Source organism: Triturus cristatus, chromosome 7 (genome assembly GCF_964204655.1).
Source record: "Triturus cristatus chromosome 7, aTriCri1.1, whole genome shotgun sequence".
Lineage (NCBI taxonomy): Eukaryota > Metazoa > Chordata > Amphibia > Caudata > Salamandridae > Triturus > Triturus cristatus.
The window spans coordinates 866,788,436-866,809,814 of NC_140590.1; the positions used below are offsets into that span (position 1 = coordinate 866,788,436).

The 21,379-nt window shown below is 46.4% G+C and overlaps 1 protein-coding gene across 1 annotated transcript in view; it reads left to right on the forward strand.

Annotated features, from left to right (window-relative positions):
- The window catches only part of LOC146810779 (uncharacterized), a 176,759-nt gene that overhangs the window by 133,221 nt on the left and 22,159 nt on the right, over positions 1-21,379 (forward strand). The window contains exon 9 of the mRNA XM_085614446.1: positions 13,488-13,625. Coding sequence (XP_085470572.1) covers positions 13,488-13,625 — 138 coding nt within the window. The remainder of the gene's footprint in view (positions 1-13,487; positions 13,626-21,379) is intronic.

A 21,379-nucleotide genomic window follows, 5' to 3' on the forward strand; every position in this document is an offset into this window, starting at 1 on the left:
GGATAGTTCCTCCTCAGCTTCTTCTGGTTCCTCCCTCAGCAGAGGTGCTTCCTGTTTTCCCAAAGTGATCTAAATTCTTGGGATCAGGGTCTCAATACTTATACTCCAAAATCCTTTGTCCTCTGAGGGCAGAGGGGCCTTTGCCCAGTCGAAACCAGTTCCTAATCACTCTGTTTACCAGACTTCTCCTTTCCTTTCACAGTGTAGGGCAGAAACATCAGACGCCCCACAGGAGGTGGAGCCAGCATTGTGGAAGGCAAGTACAGCCCTAGAGCACTTTGTTGACAGGATTCCTTCTCTTCATTCACTGTGCAGGGCAGAGACATCAGCTGCTCCCCAGGAGGTGGAGCCAGCATTGTGGAGGGAAGGCACACCCCTATTCAGGTCCCAGGTGCAACTCCTCCCACCCATCTAGATGCAGATCTCTCTATTCACCACTGGGCTGACTCATCCTGTCTCTTGGAATCCCCCAGCCCTGTCATGCACAGAAACCAGACAAAGGAATACACAGCCTAGCAGAGGCAGGTTTGAATGGTTAGACAAGAAAATGCCTACTTTCTAAAAGTGTATGAAGAAACTGAGCACTGTCCTTGTCCAATACTTTACTATTGTGGTTTGGGGCGATCCGCACACTACTGATAGCACGCAATTATATGAAAACATTTAAGGATGGTGTCTTTTCAAGATAAGAAGTGCAGGCTCATCTTGTCTCTTCTGCTTAGAATTCATCGCCTCAACGAGTTCTTGCACCTCGGCGATTAAGTGTATGTGATTAGAAACAGGAGACCACCACGAATTTGAGTTTGTCACCGTGGAGACAGAGTAAATATGGACCGATAAGAGCAACATCATTATTGAACATTTGACATGGACAGGTCATTATGACTCATGAAATGTTTTGGTATTATTCATTTTTCGCACTTTTCAGTTCAAATAGGTGTTTGATATTTATGGCATTTTTATGAACATAATCATGGATTTTGGTTTCAGTGATTTATCTTCATGTATATAAATATGGATTTTGATTTAAGGGCTACGCAAGAAAGCATAGTATGTCACTGTTATTAATTTTTAGAGGAGCATAATTTTTGGGATTGCCAATGAGGTTCATTCACTTTACATTGGCAGCATGACACTCGGGAGTTAGAAATGTAGTGACAGGCAGCGCTTTATGTCTTTTTTGGGGAACGCGAGTGCATTGTGGGAGTTGCAGTTTTTGAGGTGGAGATTTTAGGAGTAGTTTTTTTGATAACATCGGGTGCAGGTGAAGGGGGCAGAGTCACGTGGAGGTAAATACGAGTGTGGCTGATGGTTATTTAAGAGGACGTGAGCGTGTACGCATCGATTATACAAAGAGTAAGCACAAGGTGGTAACTTTTTCACAGAGAGGAGAGAAAACAGGTGAGGCTGTTTGAAGTTGCTGCATGCGAATGTGAACAAGAAAAAAACGAGCGAGTTAGAGAACGAGGGTATACAGACATGGTTATAGTGAGGGATAACAGGAAAGGAAGAGAGTGTTTTGGAGGCATTAGCAAGGGGCAGCTTGTAATTTGGTGTGATTGGAAGGAACTGAGCATGGTAATGGATGGTTTAGGGTAGGCGTTATTTAGGAGTGAAAACGGGAGACTATCGAAGAGGGTTGATGAGCCCCAACAGGAAGTGATTTATCGTGTACTGTTTAAAGACTTCGGCTAAAACTAGTTAGGTTAAGATGGGAGGATGGTAGAGTGCTGCATTTATTATTACGATTTTCTCTTTAAATGATTGGGTGAAGGGAGGGGGTAATATGCATGTTTTGGTTTGCACTAGTATTTTTCACAATGTATTGATAGCGTAATGTTAGCATACATGAATTATGATGGTAAAATTAAGTGACACTGTTCAATTTTATGTTTTAGATTCCCCTGATGAAGAGCCCATTGGGCTCGAAATGCATTGGGTCAATATATGTCATGCTCATTTTACATAGAGATGAATTTGTGCGTATTACTGTACGAAGCTTAAAATGGCATACAGTATGTATTTGGAATGTCTAATAAAGACTACAGATTGCATCTTACTGTCTTCGTTGTGGTGAAGGATATTAAGAATTAAAGAACAACAAGGAAAGAAAATATTACATTGATTAAAAAGATTACCGTGGATTACCTGGAGGAACACAATTCATTGGAGGGAGTTGTTCCCACTCAGCGCAGTGCACCAGCAAAAGAGTGCAAGGACAGTGCTCAGTTTTTTCATACATACTTTACTATTGTGGTTTGGGGCGATCCGCACACTACTGGTAGCACGCAATTATATGAAAACATTTAAGGATGGTGTCTTTTCAAGAGGAGTGCAGGCTCATCTTGTCTCTTCTAATTTCTAAAAGTGGCATTTTCAAACAAAGAATGTTCAAACCAACTTCACTAAAAGATGTATTTTATCATCCTGAGTTCAGGCATACTAAATTCGAATTTCTACCATGTTCTCTGAGTCAGTTAAGATTATAAAATGTAATAACCAAACTGCCCATTCTGGCCTATGGAGAATAGGTAGCCTTGCAATAATGAAAAACAAAAATGGCTGTAATTCACTATTAGAACATGCCACACACACCAGGGTATGTCCTACCTTATCCTTACAATGCACCCTGCCCTTGGGCCTACCATAGGTGCGTCTGATATGAAGAAAAGGGATGGTTTACGGTACCAGACTGCACACAGGCTCTGCAATGGCAGACCTTAGACACATGTTTACAGGCTGCTTCCGTGGGTGGCACAACCAGTGCTGCAAGCCCACCAGCAGTATTTTGATTTACAAGCCCTGGGCACTCCTGGTGCACTGTACTAGGGTCTGACAAGTAAACCAAACCAACCAATCATGGAATCACAAATTATACATTAATTTACAATAGGGAGCACTTGCACTGTGGCACTGGACAGCAGTGGCACAGTGCCCTGAGCAACTAACACCAGCAAAAATATATGAGGCAACAGCAAACAAATGGAAGGGAGACCCATGCCAATGTGCCAGGTCTAACACAGGCCATTACAAATAATTTCCCTTAATCATTACATTTGGAAAATCTCCCTCTTGGAAGGGTTACCCCAAACATTTTGCCTTCCTCCTCCTCTTTATCTGACCTCGTTTATGTTGGGTTTAGGGTTCTGAGCCCTTTACCAATGCTAACCAGTGCTAAAAAGCATGTGCTCCCTCCCCTAAACATGGTTTAATCGATGTATCCACCATTGGCACATTTAATTTACTTATAAGTCCCTAGTACAGTACACTACATGTGCCTAGGGCCTTTAAATTAAATGCTGCTAGTAGGTTTTACATGTCCTTGTAGTAAACAACTTCCAAACTCATTTCTTTCACCACTGGGAGGCCTACCTCCCTCTTAGGTTTAAATTTGGGATTCCTTATTACATTTAATATGTTCTAATTCCTAATAGAGAGGAGGTAGCTCTGTCGTGTTTAGTACCTATGGAATGATAATGACAAAACCTCTTTACTGGTAGGTTGGATTTATTGTTGCTATTTTGAAAATGCCTCTTTTAGAAAGGTAGGCATTCATCTGCTCTTAACCATTTGGTGTCTGCTGCCTGTCTTTGATCACTAGCTGGGCTGGGTGACAGCTGGACTTTGTGTATTTCCTCTAGACAGCCACACACAAAGGGAACGTGGGCTGCATACCCACCCCCTTGTAGTGGGTCTAGAGCCAGGGCAGAAAGAGAGGACCTCTGTGCACTTCAAAGACCCTCTTTGAAGACACCCCCACTTCAAAGGCACAACTGGTTATAATACTGGACCTCTGGCACTACCAACTCAGTACACTACTGTACCTGTGAAGACTCTGCTAGGAGGCAGGACTGCTGTGCTGATAAAGGACTGACACTTTGCTGGGCTGTTGAAGAACTGCTTTTCTACTGTGTTGTCCTGCTACCCTCTGGCCTGACTGGACCTACATCGCTTGAACCCAGAGTGACTTCAAGGGCATGCTGACTTGCCCCATGTTCTAAGTCTCAGGGACATCGAAGGCCTCAACTCACCCTGCTACAGTACCCAGACTTTGCTTGTGGCAAGTCTTGTCCTGTCAAGTGGTGCCAACCCAGTCCTCGGTCATTGGACGTGGGTATAAAGTGCAGCTCCAGCAAAAGCTAACACATCAATGCCGTTGTGCTTCTCAGAACAGGTGCATCTCCATCGACAATGACTCATCGCTGCGAGGATCGACTACATCGCTTCTCTAACTGCTCGATGCATCTTCGACTTTGCATGGCTCGGAACTGGCAAATCTCCATCGATAACGGTGCACCGCTGAAGCTGCAATGATCAAGTACATCGCTTCACTGACTGCTCGAAGCATCACCTCCATTTCCGACGTATCCTTGACTTTACACGCCTCAGAACTGATGCATCACCTCCACCCTAAGGATCTACGACGACGCATCGCCTCCCCTGTTCCCCACATTGTCCTCAAAGTTGACACATTAAAGGTACTTTTTTAGTGGGTCAAGGCTGGTCCCTGCATCTGAACAGCGCTCCATCACGGTTGGCCTGAACCTTGGGATTTGACCTGATCTAGTGCGACCAGATAACCCCAGTTGGGGCTTTATGCTATTAAGCACTACATTTCAGTTTATCATTTCAAAATTCATACCTTCAGTTACACTTATTGGATTTATGTAGTTTTGGTCTTGTTTTGTTCATTAAATGAAGAGCTATTTTTCTAACTTGATGTGAAATCTCTTTGTGTGGTGTTTTCACAGTTTTACTGTTTGATGTGTTGCACAAATACTTTACTCATTGCCTCTTAAGTCAAGCCTGACTGCTCTGTGCCAAGCTACCAGAGGGTGAGAACAGGTTAATTTAGGGTGTTTGATTGGCTGTATGGGTGAGTGGGTGGCTGTGTGACTAGGTGTATGGGTGAGTGAATGGCTGTGTGAGTGGCTGTATAGGTGAGTGAGTGGATGTGTGAGAGGCTGTATGGGTGAGTGAGTGGGTGTGTGAGTGGCTGTATCGGTGTCTGAGTGGCTGTGTGAGCAGCTTATTGGGTGAGTGAGGGGGTGAGCCAGTGATGTATGGGTGAGTAATTAGGTATGTGAGAGGCATGTGAAGATAAGTGATGGGGTGGGTGAGTGGCTGTATGGGTGACTGCATGGATGCATAATCGGTGTGTGGGTGAGTGAGTGGGTGTGTGAGTGAGTGACTGTGTGGGTGAGTGAGTAAATGTGAGAGTGGCTGTATGGGTGAGTGTATGCTTGTGTCAGTGACTGTATAGTTGAGTGTGTACATTTGTTAGTATCTGTATGAGTGAGTGATAGGGTGTGTGAGTAACTGTATGGGTGAGTGAGTGGCTGTGTGAGTAGCTATATGGGTGACTGCCTCAGTGTGTGAGTGACTGTATGGGTGTATGAGTGGGTGTGTAAGTGTCTATATGTCTGTATGACTATATATGTGATTGGCTCTACTGGTGAGTGAGTGGGTGCATGAGTGGCTATATGGGTGACTTAGTGGTTGTGTGAGTGGCTGTATAAGTGAATGGATCTGTTAGTGGCTCTATGGATCAGTGAGCTGGTGTGTAAGTACTTGTAAGGGTCTGTTCTGTAAATGGGTATGTGTGGGAGTGGGTGTATGAGAGGTTGTATGGGAGTGTGAGTGGGTGTGTGAGTGGTTCTGTGTATGATGTCATCAGTAATGTCATCAGTGATGTCATTTGAGATGTCATCATTGATGTCACTGCCCATGCCATGAGTGATGTAATATGTGAGTTCATAGCGGTGTATTGCGGAGGTATAAGTTACAGTTAGCTCATGTAACTATAGCTGCTGAATTTCACTGGTGTTGTACGAGTGAAATGTGAGTCTAACTATAAAGTCCCTATAACCTTTGTTTTTTCAGTGAATTTTCTAAGATTTTTTAAATTCTTTTTCCTAATTATACCTCCCTGTAATCTTTGTTTTTTTCAGTGAATTTATAAGCTTGTTTTAATTTTATTTCCTAACTATAATTACCCTGTAACCTTTGGGTTTTTCCGTGAATTTCTATGCTTTTTTAAATGTAGTTTTTTAACTATATTATCTCAACATCTCTGTAACCTTTGGTTTTATAAGTGAATTGCTAAGGTTTTTTTAAATTTTCTTTTCTTACTGTCAGTAGCGGCTCCTGTAGGGAGTGCTGCCGGGCGGTGATGTGGGGTGGGGGAAGGGCAAGGTGGGGGGTAGTAAACTCCGGATTATGGCCCAACGCCAAATGCAATGCAGCGTGCACAATGAAATTCGTTTTATTTATTTATTTGTATACTTGGGCCATAATCCAGAGTTTACTACCCCCCACCATGCCCCTCCCCCACCCTGCATCACCACCCGGCAGCACTCCCTCCAGCAGCCGCTACTGCTTACTATGACCTGAAACCTTTGAAAATGAGTGTGTGAGTGAGTGCATGAGTGTCTCAGTGGGTGTGTGACTGAGTGCGTGAGTGTCTCAATGGGTGTGTAAGTGGGTGTATGAGTGTCTGAGTAGGTGTGGGAGTGCTTGCATAAGTGTCTCACTGGGTGTGTGTGTGGGTGCCTGAGTACCTCAGTGAGTCTGTGAGTAGGTGTGTGAGTATCTGAGTGGGTGCATGAGTGTCTGAGTGTCTCTGTGAGTGGGTGTGAGAGAGTCAGAGTGGGTTTGTGAGTGCCTCCATGAGTGTGTGAGTCTGCTTGTGAGTGGGTGCGTGAGTCTCTGAGTGGGTCTGTGAATGGCTGCAAGTGTGTCTGTATTAGTTTGTAAGTAGGTGCATGAGTGTCTGAGTGGGTCTGTGAGTGGGTAAGTGAGTAGGTGTGGGAGTGCTTGCATAAGTGTCTCACTGGGTGTGTGTGTAGGTGCCTGAGTACCTCAGTGAGTCTGTGAGTAGGTGTGTGAGTATCTGAGTGGGTGTATGAGTGTCTGAGTGAGTGTCTGAGTGTCTCTGTGAGTGGGTGTGAGAGAGTCAGAGTGGGTTTGTGAGTGCCTCCATGAGTGTGTGAGTCTGCTTGTGAGTGGGTGCGTGAGTCTCTGAGTGGGTCTGTGAATGGCTGCAAGTGTGTCTATATTGGTTTGTAAGTAGGTGCATGAGTGTCTGAGTCGGTCTGTGAGTGGGTAAGTGAGTATCTGAATGGGTCTATGGGTGGCTTTGTGAGTGGCTGTATGGGTCTGAGGGGGTGCATGGGTGTCTGAGTGAGTGTTTGGGTGCATCTGTGAGTGGGTGTGTGAGTGTGTGTGTGTCAGTTGCTGTTTGAATGACTTGGCCACAAAGGAACTGCACCTGCCTTTTTATACAATAGGAGCTCACAGTTTTGCACAAAATATCTACCCAGGTGGAGTTCTTTCCGCCTCCTTTGGTAAATGTCTGTATTGTACACTACAGCTGCGTAATAGAGCATAAGGAAATGTTACCAGTGACCTTGTGAGCCTTTTGTGAATAAAAAGCATGTAGCTTTGGGCGTGGTTCTCTTCCAGAATGCCCAACGTGTCTAACAGGACGGCGCCTCCCAGCCCGCCACGAGGCCGACGCCGTCGCCATGAGCGGTGTTGCCGGCGATCCTGTGCGCCTGCTGCACCCCGGCCCGTTGGTCCCCGAACCCGTCTTGTCCACCCCTGCGCACCGAGGCCTCACTGCTAACCTTCCGACACCGGCGTGTGTCAAAGAGGGCCCACCATGTGCCGGCTCAAGCTACAAGCCCGAGGCCTGCGACCTTGGCAGCCTCCTCAGACCATCACGGCCTCCGCGACACAGGCCTGTACTCTTTTCTCGTTGATATACTCCACCGGCCTAGACAGCTGCCAAGTAGGTCACACATTTGGAACTGAGTCTTGATTATGCAATGGCAGAGTGCACATGTTAATGCAAAGTTAAAATTACTATACTCCCTTCGATGTGGCGCCACCTACTCTGTGCATAGCATTACAACCACACGTGTCTGTGGCCCCTTGCTGACAACGTCTTCGGCCTACAATGCGGTCTAGTGGACCTCACACCAATCCAATCCAGTCCCTATGGGGCAGGACACGGCATCGTCGCTGGCTAAACACCCGGTCAGCTCTGTTGCTTCTACCTCCGTCAACATCAAGTCATCCCCACATGCCATTTCAACGTTGTGTGTCAGAGTTCCAGGAGGAGCGTGTCGAACAGCGGTTGGCCCATGCTGACCTCTGCCTCCGACCTACACAGCGGTCATGTAGGTCACACATGTGGAACTGAGTCTTGATTATGCAATGGCAGAGTACACACTTTATGGTAGATTTTATGTCACTGTACTCCCTTTGATGTGGTACCACCAAATCCGTGCCTAGCATCCGAACGACACCTGTCTGCGGTTCCTTGCTGACTACTGCCTCCAGCCTACACTGCGGTCCAGTAGGTCAAAAATTTGGATCTGAGACTTGATTTATTTAGGGCAGAGGTTATATCATTGTGCTGGCCCCATCACAGACTGCATCCCCTTTCCCCGACATCCATGAACACTTTCTGGTTGAACTTTGATGGCAACTGAGTCTATGGGCTGGGGGTTGTCTTCATCATCATGTTGGTGATACTGACTTTGTGGCAAAAATGAGGCTGTAGCATTCCACTCCTTCATTTGCCGCTTCCTTCTGCCCTCTGCATCATGCCCTGGAGGACACCTTCCGCTGTCCCACGCAAATCTCCGCTACATTCACCTTGAACATCGACGAGGATGCGCTCTGCTTGCGTGGCCTTATCTCACTGCACCGCAAGTCATCGACCCGTGGCGGTGTGCCTGTGCCGGCCGCAGTGCATCCGGGGCCACTAACTCTGTGCAGTTCAGGTCATGGACCCTTTCTAAATGAATATTGGAAGGCCTCTGTGTCGGTGGCCTGAGGCACATCAACGCCATGTGTCTGTGGCCCTGCGCTGTCTGCTTCTTCCGGCCTCAACTGTGGTCCACCTGGGCTCACACATCAAATCGATTCCTGACCTGCCCGGATGTCGCATCACCACAGTATGCACACGCCACCACCGCCAGGACCAACTCCAAACAACAGGTGCCAGAGTCAGAGGTGTCTTACTTCCAGACTATCAGAGTTGCTCACACATGTCGTGGGTGCCATCATCAGCTTGGACCCTGATCAGCTCTTCAGGTGCCACTGACTCAGTGCACCACACCTCATGGACCATTGTGGTTGCATATTGGGTGAACACTGTACTTTCTCCGGCTACCACCATGATGCTTCACAGTTGTTTCTGTTATGCTGGTGTTTTCTGTTTCCGCTTTAATTGTGATCACTGTTCAAGTTGTTGCCAGCACCAACGAATCCATGAGGGCTGGCTTACACTCACCCCACACACATCCAGCACAGGCGTCACTGTACATGTGACCCTGGCAATAAAAGGTGTTGAGCGCACGTGCCCGTAGCCAGTTCAACTAACTATCTGAGTGTGTCCGTGTGTTCATGATGTATGCATTAGGGCCCCAGGCCCTACAACATAACATTGTGTCGTGTACAGTGGTCGCAGCCATGTCACCGCAGGCAGCGGGTGAGACCTTGCACATGTAGCTTTGTCCTCCCCCATTCAATATGTAAGAGGAGTGAACTAGACCGGCAAACGCCAGTCCAGAATGGGGGTGTGGATGTTTATACCGTGGCTCTGGGTGTGGTTCAGTGCTGGAAATGTGCAAAGGCATGTGTCGCAGTGTGTGTCTCCGTTGGGGAGTGTAGGTGGTCCCTGATGGGACTTAGACACCCATGTATGTGATCTAGTTCGGCTTCCATGAGGTAGAACCCCACCCGCACCTGTTCGGCCACCCCCTTCTGGCAGTCTGACACCTAGCCTTGAAATGCGATGTGTGCTTCAGTGGGCTGCTGGGAGCCAGCCGTGGTGGTGGGTGCGTCCAGCTGTGTGGTCTGTGCAGGGGCTGGGGTATCCTCGATGCAGCTGAGCTACCCTGCTCCTGGAGGTCGATTGCCTAAGATGTCCATGAACTGTTGTAGGGTGTCGGTGTCGGAAGTGTGGAGGTCCTCTTCAGCATCACTGTAGAGTTGTCTGGTCTGCTCTCCTGGAGGTGTTATTTGTCCCTCTGCAATGTGAGGGGGAGACGCTTGTTGACATTGTGTTGGCATGTATTCTGACGCATTGTTCAAGTGTACATACAGACTGCATGGCAATGTACATTGTGACTGTTTGGGAGGAGCGGACTATTTCATGCGGGACAGTGGACATTTGGACTACATGACATAGGTGAGATTGTACACGTACATTTTCATCTCACAGTTTCCTGCTATGTCAGATGTGATTGGCCTTTTTCTACGCACAAGCGGACCCAGTTGGGTCCTCTGTTCTGCAGTGTAAGTGTTGCACTGTGTACCACATTGTTGTCCATGTGAATGTGCTGTTATTGCCATGTATGTGTGCTGCATTGTTGGGAGAGTCGCCCCTGCAGCTGTGATTTTGCTGCCCCTTATCCCTTGGAGGTGGTGTGCCTTTGACTTTTGTGCTTTTAAGGTGCTGTGATGTTGGCGACATGGGTCATTTGTGCTCTTGGGCGGTTTTTGCACTCTTGTGCATTGTTTGTCTGCAGATGTGTTTTTGACGTCATGGGTTGTAGGTGCACGTGGATGTGTTAGAGCGTGACCTGCTCCTTTCTGGATGTGGTCTACACTCAGCCCCCTCAGTGTCGTGGCGCGCACAATGTCATGGTGATTGTACTCCAGCCATGCTGCTCATCATGTAGTGTCACTTCCATTGTCGGTGTGGCTCACAAATACGCATCTTTGCTGTGTTTCGCATGGGTGCATGTGTGTGTTGTGGAATTGGTGATGTGTGGGGGTGACCCCTTTGGGCACATGGTCGACGGGGGCCTACTTGATGTTTGTATGTGTGCTGCAGTGTGCCAGAGGGATCTGGGACATGACCCAGGGTCATTGTGGGAGTGCGGTGTGCTTCACGCCGTTGTGCATGTGTGCCATTGTGCCTGTAACCTCCTGTCCCTCCAGTCCCAGTTCGTTACTCATCCTGTTGATGTTGTGTCAGGTCATGTCGAGCTGTGTCCGGACTCCCGACTCCTTGCACCGTGACTGTGGCCGCCATTTGCTCCAGCTCCTCCTGTGGCGCTGGACTTCCACCTCCATTCGCCGTTGCTGCCTTCCTGTTGGCAGCGTGTTTCTGCTTGGTTTGGTTTTTCACATCATGCCAGCGCATCTTGGCCTCCTCGACACTCCGACTGCATTCACGATCGAATGCCATGTTTCCATCTGTGTTGCCAATGACACGGCTGAGGTGACGGACAGTTGTCGTTAGTGTTCTGTTACTTTGTGACGACGATCCGGTTATCATGCGGACTGTACCCCGTCTTCCTCTTCTCCTTGGCCTTCCCAGAGCCTGAGGTTCCTTGCTGGTGGTCTGTGGGGCTTATGGGGTTCGTGTTGACCTGGGCACGCGGTCCGGGTGCATCCATGTTGCTACGCAGTTTATTTAGTTTTTGGTGTGTTTTTCTTGTTCTGCTTTTATAGTGCATTTTCCCACATGATGCGTGGGAATTGCAGGCCTGTCGCTGGTTATTAGTGATTTTTGTTTTGCGCTTGGCCTCATCACAACTTTTTTCGCGTTCGTGTTTTGCATTTTTGCGGTGTCGTGTTGGTTTTAACGTGGGACTATCTCATGGTGCCGCCGGCTTGAGAATACCACGTTGACACAGAGTTATTTTCCCACGATAGACTGCGATGTGAAGAGTTGCGTAAAGCTAATTTTGCGATGGTTATCACACGTTCTGGAGAATATGTCCCTGGGGTTTTTAATACTGAGTCCTGCCCCCCTGTATGGAGCACACATAGAAAGAAAAGAGGCAAAGCGAGCATGAAAAAAGGTATGTGGAGGTTGATGGATCGAGGAGGCTTGGAGAGGAAAACATACACCCCAACACTGTAGACCCATAAAGAGCAAAGCTTGGTCAGATTAAAAGGGTGTATTCCACACACAGCCAAAGGTGGATGGCGGGAAAACACCACGAAGTACAGAAACATGAGCATGTGAAGGAAGTAGCCGAAGGTGGTATGGAAAATGAAGGGAAAGGGGTGCAATTTTAAAAACAGAGGCTGCTATGCACTGGATTATGAAGCCTCTGCTATAAAAGAGGTGAGCTTGGCAGGGGAATTTGTTAAAATTGTATTTATGCAGGAAGATCAGAGACGAAGAGGTTTGCCAAATGGAAAAGATAACATTGGTTTGTAGTATTAGGGTGGTGGTTCCTGACACTGAAAATATAAAAATATAACACTAGCCTTCAAAATATATACTAGGGTTGCTGTGCAAATCCCCCAATATGATTTTTGGAAAATAATGGAAAAAAGGGATTGAATAGCGTCATAGCTACATAAATATACACAAATACGTTTTTTGGTGAGGTTTTTGGTACTTTTCTAATATTTGTGATGGTAGGGAGCAACAGGACACCAAGGATGCTGATAGGGAATATGAGCATATTCAGGGAGGACTGTAGACATGGATAAGAGAATGAAAGACAGAGCAGCAGCGCTGAGGCACTAAAACTGAAGAAATCAAAGCAGGTGTGATGTGCCCCATTGGGACAGATAGAGAGTATGGTGGAATCAGTGGTAAAGAAGCAGGCAAGTTCTCTGCTACACCAATGTGAAAAAGGTAGTTCGCCGGCAGGTCTTGAAAGTGATGGGAAAAAGTTTGATCAACAGGAGGGTAGGGGCCGGTGACTCACTACTGAGGGAAGCAACAGAAGGTTTGATGTTGGATGGGCAAGAATGAATTGACAGGATTAGGCAGGTGACCTTCTGAAAGTCTGAGGTGTTATGGTCCTGGTCCATTGACAATGGAAAGGGCCAATGAGTATATATTGATAATTGTTCTTTGCATCATTCTATGGGATTTCCGGGTGGCATTTTACACCCCAACAGTTCAGAAGTATACCTTTGCCTCTGGTCTTTGGGTATTGCGGATCCCTTTGTTAAACAACTTTGAAAGGCGTTTCTGTCCTTGACAACCAAAGTTACGTTTTAGAATATGATAATATGTTTCATAGTTACTATATGATCCGGGAATAAAGTCACTGTGGCTAGGTCTGTGTGCGCGCCTCCAGTAACTAATGGCGGGAGACACTGAGATGCAGCGCTCACCTGTCACCTGGCTCTTCTGCCAACCTGCTGCCTTCACAGCATCTCTGCACTCAGGCAACCGGTAACCGGAGAGCTCAGATCATACAGAGGATGTGTGTGCACCGATGAATGGGAATCAGCCTCTCACCCTCTTGTGGTCTGTAAAATAAGGTGGGAGTCGTTGCATCTTATTTCATGCAGAATATCAAGTGTGTGGTTTGCCATGTCTAAAAGATGACATTAAACAGAGCAGGACTAGAGGTGCACTGAAGGACAGTGCCATCTGCTAGTACCATCTGCTCTTCTTCCTTGAAGAAGGGAAGTCCCAACACCCAAAAGTTACAACGAAGTTCCTCTACATAGAGTTTATAACTGATGGATTATCTTTGTGGTTATTTCAGATTGGCGGCTCCCAGCACCTGGATATGGACTTGGCTTTTTCACTGGCCCAGGCAAGGAGGCATTGGCTTAAGGAACAGCACCGAACCTTAATCCAGAGAGAGCTCATAAAGCTGGAGCAGGAGACACACAGAGCAGAGGTGAGAGCAAAAGTGTAGGATTCTTTTTAGGCTGTCATAGATACGAATATAATAATTTTTTCTTCAAAAGATTCTGCACCTGTAAACATGACATATTTTACCAGTTACAGAAAATCCCCCCTCCCCCGAAACTGATTTAGAATGCGCAACGCCTCTTGTGTTCCTTTAACTCATGCATCTAATAGGCCGTCACATTAATCTGTTGCTGTGCCCCAGCCCAAACTATTTCTGTGAACATGAGTTTTGTCCCCAGTTACAGGTATTTACCTCTCTTAAACAATCCCTTTGCTCCTGTGCCCTGTTTTCCCCCACACAAATGCCACTTACCTTTGGTACACGTTTTGGCTCTCAACACAGAAACCAGTGATAATACTTACGGTAACGTGTTATTTTGTTAAATAATGTTTCCGTTGGAAATGCAGGGTACTCTGCTGGTAGTTATGGCTGAATGAGCACTCAGGGAGGCACGAGTGAATTCCAGTGCTGATGGGGTTTCAATGGCAAGCAGCTCACCACAGTCCCGAGTCGGTACTTCCTCGTCACCATGCATGGGTAATCTTAAAAGCAGTAGGAACCCCCAGGTAGGAATCCAGGACCACACTCCAGTGAGATCAGGCAGACGTACAGCCTTTATCTCCCTCTGGGAGGATCAGTCGCAGTCATGCTGTGAGCGCCTGGACTGCAGGCGTATATGGCTTCCTGCTTCCAACACAAATTCCACAATTATCAGACACATCCCATGGAAGATAGGTAGACTTTTTCGGGGGGCCGAAGGGCAACCAGGGGTACTGAACCCCAGTTGTATCGACTGAGGTCATTTACCACTGGTGTCACAGGATCCTTTTACTATTGTCACCCCAGAATGAAAACCAAGCACCCCTTTAAACACTTGGCTCTCAAGGCAGTGATGGCAGAGCAGTCCAAGGCTCCCTCAGTGAGGTGAAGTGAATTGGAAACTCAGGGCTCAGTAATGAACATAACATTCAATAAATCACTGCCCGGTCAGTGCTTTTAATTTAAAAAAAAGGAAAAGTACTCTGATGCACAAAAAGTTGTGCACTACACATAAGGTCACAAATACAGATAAAATATTTACGTGGCAAAAATAATGCACTAACAATAATCACAGTTACTGTGGAAATTAAATTTTAACATCCTCCTAACCGAACAATCCTAGAAGGACCCTGCCTGGCAGATCCCAGAACTTAATAGAACATTCTGTGCTATCATGAAATTCAATTCACCAAGAAGTCAGGGGTAGCGGAAGTGACATCACACACCATTTGACCTTTAAGTTCACTCACACACAGATGCTTACACATACACACAGAATAACACATACTTACACTCTCATATAAACACCCTCATGCATGCACACGACATACATTTAAAACAATTTTTTCCAGCTAATTGTACTGCATTTTTGTATTGCACTAATAATGAATAATAAGTATTCAATATTAGTGGAATAAATAAATGACAAAAACAAGGAGATTGGAGCCCCAACCCGTGTTTATAAGGACGCGCTTCTCCTGTGTTCCTGGCACTGCTTTTGCTACCTCTGAGCTCAGGGGTCGCAAATGCGGTGCCAGGGATATCGAGGGGCAAGCCAGGGGTCGCAGCAGCAACCCCTGGTGATTGCTAAATGACGTCCATGTGTGCTACCCCTGCCCTTCTGGGTGCACGACAAGCCAAATATGAACATTTTTGAAGTCTCAAAGGCCTTATAGGGTGTTCCTTTTCCTTGATGCAGTTTTCTTTCCAAGACCCTTGGTCAGGCTATGGACAGGTCCGTAAAATATCTCCTCCTTGACATTTTCACTTTAACTTGATACACACACTTGGCATGCATCTCAATTGCGGGTTCCCCCGTAAAGAGGCACATCACAGAGATTGCAAAGTGCCTCCTGAGGCATACAGTCTAGGCCATTTTACTGTCCACTGCAGCACTGTGCTTGTTGCACCGGGCTGAGAAGCCAGTTGTTGCTGCTGTTCCCCCCGCCTGCGATCAGGTGTTGGAGCTAAGAAAAGGACATTGCTCCACTCTGTGGGACTAGGGAGTCCCATACTGCCAGTTCTGGAGAGGCCCTGCAGTTTCTCTGGGGTCGGTTGTTTCACGGTCCTATATCTCTTAGCAAGAAGGTAAATACAAAAATAGAGCAATGGTGCTCAGTTCTCCCTGGGGTACCCATCACCTCGCATACTGAAAATATAAGCTGAATTCCACTTGGAATTTCATGGCGTGATGGGTGCCCCATCTTTCCAGGAAACTGCTGGAGCTCCAGTGTTGCAGCACACAAGTGATTGTGGGAAGTAGTGAACAGATTTGCACAAGGCTTCACAGCTCTGCTCTTAGGATTGGAGTCACCCATCAGGGTCCCCCTTCTAGGAACCTCCAACATTGCAGAATTTGTTGTGCTTTGTTCTCTTGCACACTTGGCTCTCTTTTTCTAGACCAGGGGTCTCCAACAGGTCGATTGCGAGCTACCGGTAGCTCGCCGACCCTCTGAGAGTAGCTCACGCTGCTATTTAATTTTTGAGACGTCATTTACAATTTTATTTTGTATCCCGTCATTTTCTTTCACAACTTTCAGCCCTTTTCCACAACTAAACAGTCCTTGCCCGCCCCCACACAAACCAGCTGCTCTGATTGGCTGTAGTGAGCTTAGCTGGGGCGGGGCGGGCTGAAGACCGTGACGTTTATCCTCCTACTAACGCGCCACCTGCCTTTTCCAGGCTGGCACCGCACTTCCCATCATCTTCCAGTCCACTGACTTCACTTGGGCCTCCCGGAGCAGCTCTGAGGTAAGAGGGGCCCCTGACCCTGCATGAGCCGAGTCGCCGGGTAAAAGTTCTCAGTGCTTGCAAGGCCTTTTGATTTTAGCGTTGTCTGCCACTGCACTTTAGATCTGCCTTCAGTAAAAAAGCGCAGTGGCAGGCAACGTTTAAAATTAAAAAGTCCTTTCAGGCACTGACTGGGGCTGGGCCGATATTCAGTGGCATAGCTAGGGTGGGGCGGTGGGGGCGGTCCGCCCCAGGCGGCACTATTTTGGGGGCGGACAAAGGCATTAAGATAAGGCTCGGCTTGCTTTCGTGGACGTTCGGGGATGGGCAGAGAAGGAATAGAACTCGGGCAATGTCCTCTTCTTTTTTGTGCTGGCAGCTGTACCCCCTCTCTTCCTATTATTCCCTCTCTTTCTGTCTTGCTTCTCACTTACTGAAAACCGTGACTTGAAGAAACGGTTCACAACCTCTCTTTCCTTCTTTCATTTAGTTGCTTCCCTGTGAAATGGATCCAAAAGGAAAAACACTCTTGCGAGAAATGCCCTTTTCCTGACATTTTTCTATTCCAAAGTGCAGCGGGATGGAGAGAAATAGAAGGTTTCAAATATGAAAAATAAATACATAACTAAATAAATCAAGACAGAGGGGTTGCAAAGTGGCCAGATTGGTTTTATTTACATCCAAATACATCAGCATCACTTTACAGAGTTTGCCAGTGAACCGCTACTTTTGTTTTCTCGTCTTTCTTTGAACAGCATTGTGTTCCCCAGGTGGGAACGTGTACCATTCCTGGAGGTACTGCAATACCTGGTTGATGGGTGGATTGGAAAACACAATGTGTACCATGGCTCTGCGTTTATGGATGTGGTCTTTAAACCATACTGCTTACGTTTTATAAGGCTATAAGCAATGGACATTGAAACGGTTCCCTTCAGGGCCCTCTAGTCATGTCCTTAACTTTTCTGGTAAAACCACTCGCTGATTTCTGAATAGTGAGTGAGAGATCGTTAAGGTAATCATGTTGTTTCTGCTTACATTTCACATGCTTTGTTTACTTAATCTTGCATTCCCTATGAGTGGTTGCTTGAACTTTTTTTTAAGGCAGCATATTACTCTTATCAAGTGCATAATTTGAATTGAGCCACATCCAAGTGTTTATAGCTGGCACAATTAGGTTATAGCTGAAGGCAGTGCGAGTTTCTCTCAGTGGGGAAGGATGGTGTTCAGTGGGGGAGAGGATGTGGCACCATGGCCAGAGCTGTCGAATTTGGAACTGGGGAACCGGGTTCAGCCTTCATGACCAGTCCACCAGACCACTCAACTGAGGGAGCACATTCCCATGCTAGACCTTAGAAGGCCCCACTAGACCAATCTAGACGGGAACTCTTTAGTATTTTGTTCAAACCACAGTATGGGCTCTGAAGAAATTAGGCTTAAAATCAATGAAATTGGGCGTGGGGGGGTCTCTCGGAAAAATGTGCGAGTTGCTTGGGGTTTAGTAGCTCACGACGATTTTCACTGACCAGAAGTAGCTCTCACTACACAAAAGGTTGGAGACCCCTGTTCTAGACAGTGTCTTTCTATAGGGCACTATGGCAGCGCTGTTTTCAATTGCAAGCTGGGGTTTTACCTCGAAGTAGATTCAGCTTGTCAGGCTGTTATGACTCAAGTCCCTTGCACAGCTTCTTAGTCCCCAGGCATCTGGGCTGACTTCACAAGACAGGCGTCTCCTCTGAGGGATAGAGTCAGGAAACACCCTTTCTCCAGCAGGCAGCCTCTTCTTTCATCCGGCCAGTGTACTGCTCTCCTAGTGTGGATAGTGGTCAGTTTGACCCAAGTAGTAGAAGGGAGTGAGCAAGTTGCCATTAACCTGGGTCCTTTTCGCTCACAGACCACCAGGGTGACCAAGGGAGTACCACAGGGCTCATGTTTGAGCCCTACCTTGTTTAACATTTATGTTACTCCCTTGGCGAGACTACTGAGGAATTTGGGATTCATCCCTATATCCTATGCTGATGACACCCAACTGCTCCTCTACTTTGACAAAACCAATTCCAACATTCAGACCACCTTTGCAGAGGGTATGAAGGCCATCGCGGAGTGGATGAAAGAAAATTTTCTTCAGCTCAATGCAGCTAAGTCAGAGATTATGCTGTTTGGTGAAGCTACAGTGAAGTGGTCCCCTGGCTGGTGGCCAGAGGAACTAGGTTCTGCCCTATGTCCAAAACAGGTGGTAAAAAATCTTGGAGTTCAATTAGACCACAAACTCACATTGGGAGACCATACCACCTCCACAGCTGGAGCATGTTTCCATAGCCTTAGCCTACTCTGAAGAGTTTTCCCTTTACTGCCACTATCGACACGGAAAACCTTGATTCAGTCATTAGTCCTAAGCCATCTGGACTATTTTAACGCTCTGCTGATCTCAGCCAATGAAAGCTCTATGAACAAACTGCAGGTGGTCCAGAACACTGTGGCCTGCCTGGTGACCAATGCCCCCCCCCCCCCCCCCCCGAACCGCATCGCTCCCTCTTCTGCAAAAACTGCACTGGTTACCATTACGGAAGAAGATCAAATTTAAGATCTGTTGTGTTGTATACAAAGCATTAAACAACCTAGGCCCCAGCTACCTAAACAACAAATTTGTTAGCTATGTTCCTTCCAGACCTCTTCGCTCTGGAGCTAAAGCACTGCTCCAAGTTCCGCACTTTAAAAAAACCTGTTTAGGTGGCAAAGCCTTTCACCATCTGGCCCCACACTACTGGAATGAACTCCCCATTCACTTGCATCAATGCACGGCCTATCTGGCATTCAGAAAGTTGCTGAAAACCTCACTATTCTGATTGTCCCTCCTTGGTTTATTATTTCGGTCCTAGCGCGGAGATATCCTGATGGGGTGATCCGGGCGCTCTATAAGTAAATAAAATAGAAATAGAATTAGAAAAATAAACTCTGTCACTCAAGTAATTTCCACTTACTCTGCTGGGTGTGTCCTGTCACACATCTAAGAGTACCCTGGCACACTGACATTGGTTTCTACTCAGTATTTATGAGTTATGCGCTGGAAGTACGGGTTCCAAGGATGCTGCAGCACCCCAAAAATAACCATGCTGACGTTTAGAAGGTGAAGAGCAATTAAGATGCATTTAAATGTTGTTTCTTTCTTGTAACATTTGCTGTGCTTCAAAGACAGGGGTCAAATGTTAGGCAATAACTTCTGGAAAATGGCTGTTTTTCTTTTTACACACAGTATGGTGTTTGCTTTTTCTGACAGCAAAGTGAGGCAATTTTATAAAGTGAACTGTCTGTCAATCATGCAGGGGTACAGTAGATGTTATTTTGCAAACACATAATAAAATGTAAATAAAGTGTATAAATGTTTCAGACTATATCAGCAGTTCTGAAAGTACAAATTAAGCAACATTTCTTTGTAATTCTAAAGTGTGACGGATACAAAGATTTCAATAGAAAATGTGCTGTCTGTAAAGGACAGAGCGCTAACGCACCATTCTTTACTAATATGTTTGCAACAGTGTTCTCCAAAAAGCACCACCAGCTATATACTACACCATTACCAAATTGCTGCTGAATATATGTGCTACACTTGATCTCTGCGTGTGACCCTTGGAATGTTCCCTTTGACTTCAGTGATGTAACATTGATGCCAGCACCTTCACTCCGGAAATTGTTCCAGCACCGCTACAAGCAACAATGTATATTCCTCTGGTCCACTTTTGGGACCAGTTTCAGTCTTTTCCTGACATTTTGCGAACTAATCCCAGACTGGTGACACCGCCATCTTTGTTCTCTTGTGTCAGCAGGAAAGGTAGGGCTTACAGTTCCCTGTCTGGGAAACTCACAACAAATGTGCAAACGGGGAGGGGGTTTCTTCTATCAGCAACCTCTCAATCTGTTGTGGTAATACCTCTCAGGGAAGAATGAAGCAGAAAAGGGACAGGCACTCTCCCTAGACATCTAAGGGCCATATGCCCCCCTTCCCAACGCTGCCTGCTCTACTCTTAGCTTCAGAATTGGGGCCACTCCCTGGGACTTGCAATTACTGCTGCCTGATCTGCAATTTGTAGCTTTTCTTCCTGGAATTTTAAAACATAAATCAGGACAGGACCGAACAACAACCTAATCAAAATAAGGTAATTAGAATAAGTGCAAAGGCACACACCATTAACACACATAATCATCATTTGTAAAATGTCATGTCAGTAGACAGGAATATCATTTTTGGATTCCATTCAAACAGTGCTGCATGCCTCTCAGGATGGACTGTGACGAGGAACATTCCAATGTCATGGTTCTTCTAGATCTCTCTGCGTCCTTCAACACGGAGGACAACAGTATTTTGATGGACCATTTCAAGGAAGCTGGACTGAGGTGACTGGCCTTAAGATGGATTAGATCTTTTCAAATGGGTCACATGCGGTACATCTGTTCCTTCAACACCAAAATAGTCTTTGTTCTTTCCAGAGTGCTACAAGGGTCATCTATGTCGCCCTGTCTTTTCAATATTTATGTAAGACCACTTGGGAAAGAGCGGGCATAAAAGGATGAAAACTGTATCCGTTTGCTAATGATTTGCAGGTATCTGCCTTGAAGATAACTTGCCTTCTCAATATGCGTTTCAGAATGTAATGTGATATATCTGGAACTGGTTGGACTTCATTTAGTTGGAGCATGGAAGGCTAAAATTAATCTATTTTGGTGTTACATTTATACACTTTTGCCTGAATGCAAGTGAATTGAAGAGAGAAAAATAAAATCTACAAATAGGCACTAATACGCAGCTGTCAGGCACTTCTCGTGGGAAGAATACAAGAAGACCAGCACTGGAGAAAACCTTGGTGAAATTGATGCAAGTATCCCCAGCAAGATTAGACTCTACTACATCCTAAAATCCTCTCTCGAATATTCCAAATTCACAATGATGGATATGCCCAGACGAGGGTCCTGTGCAC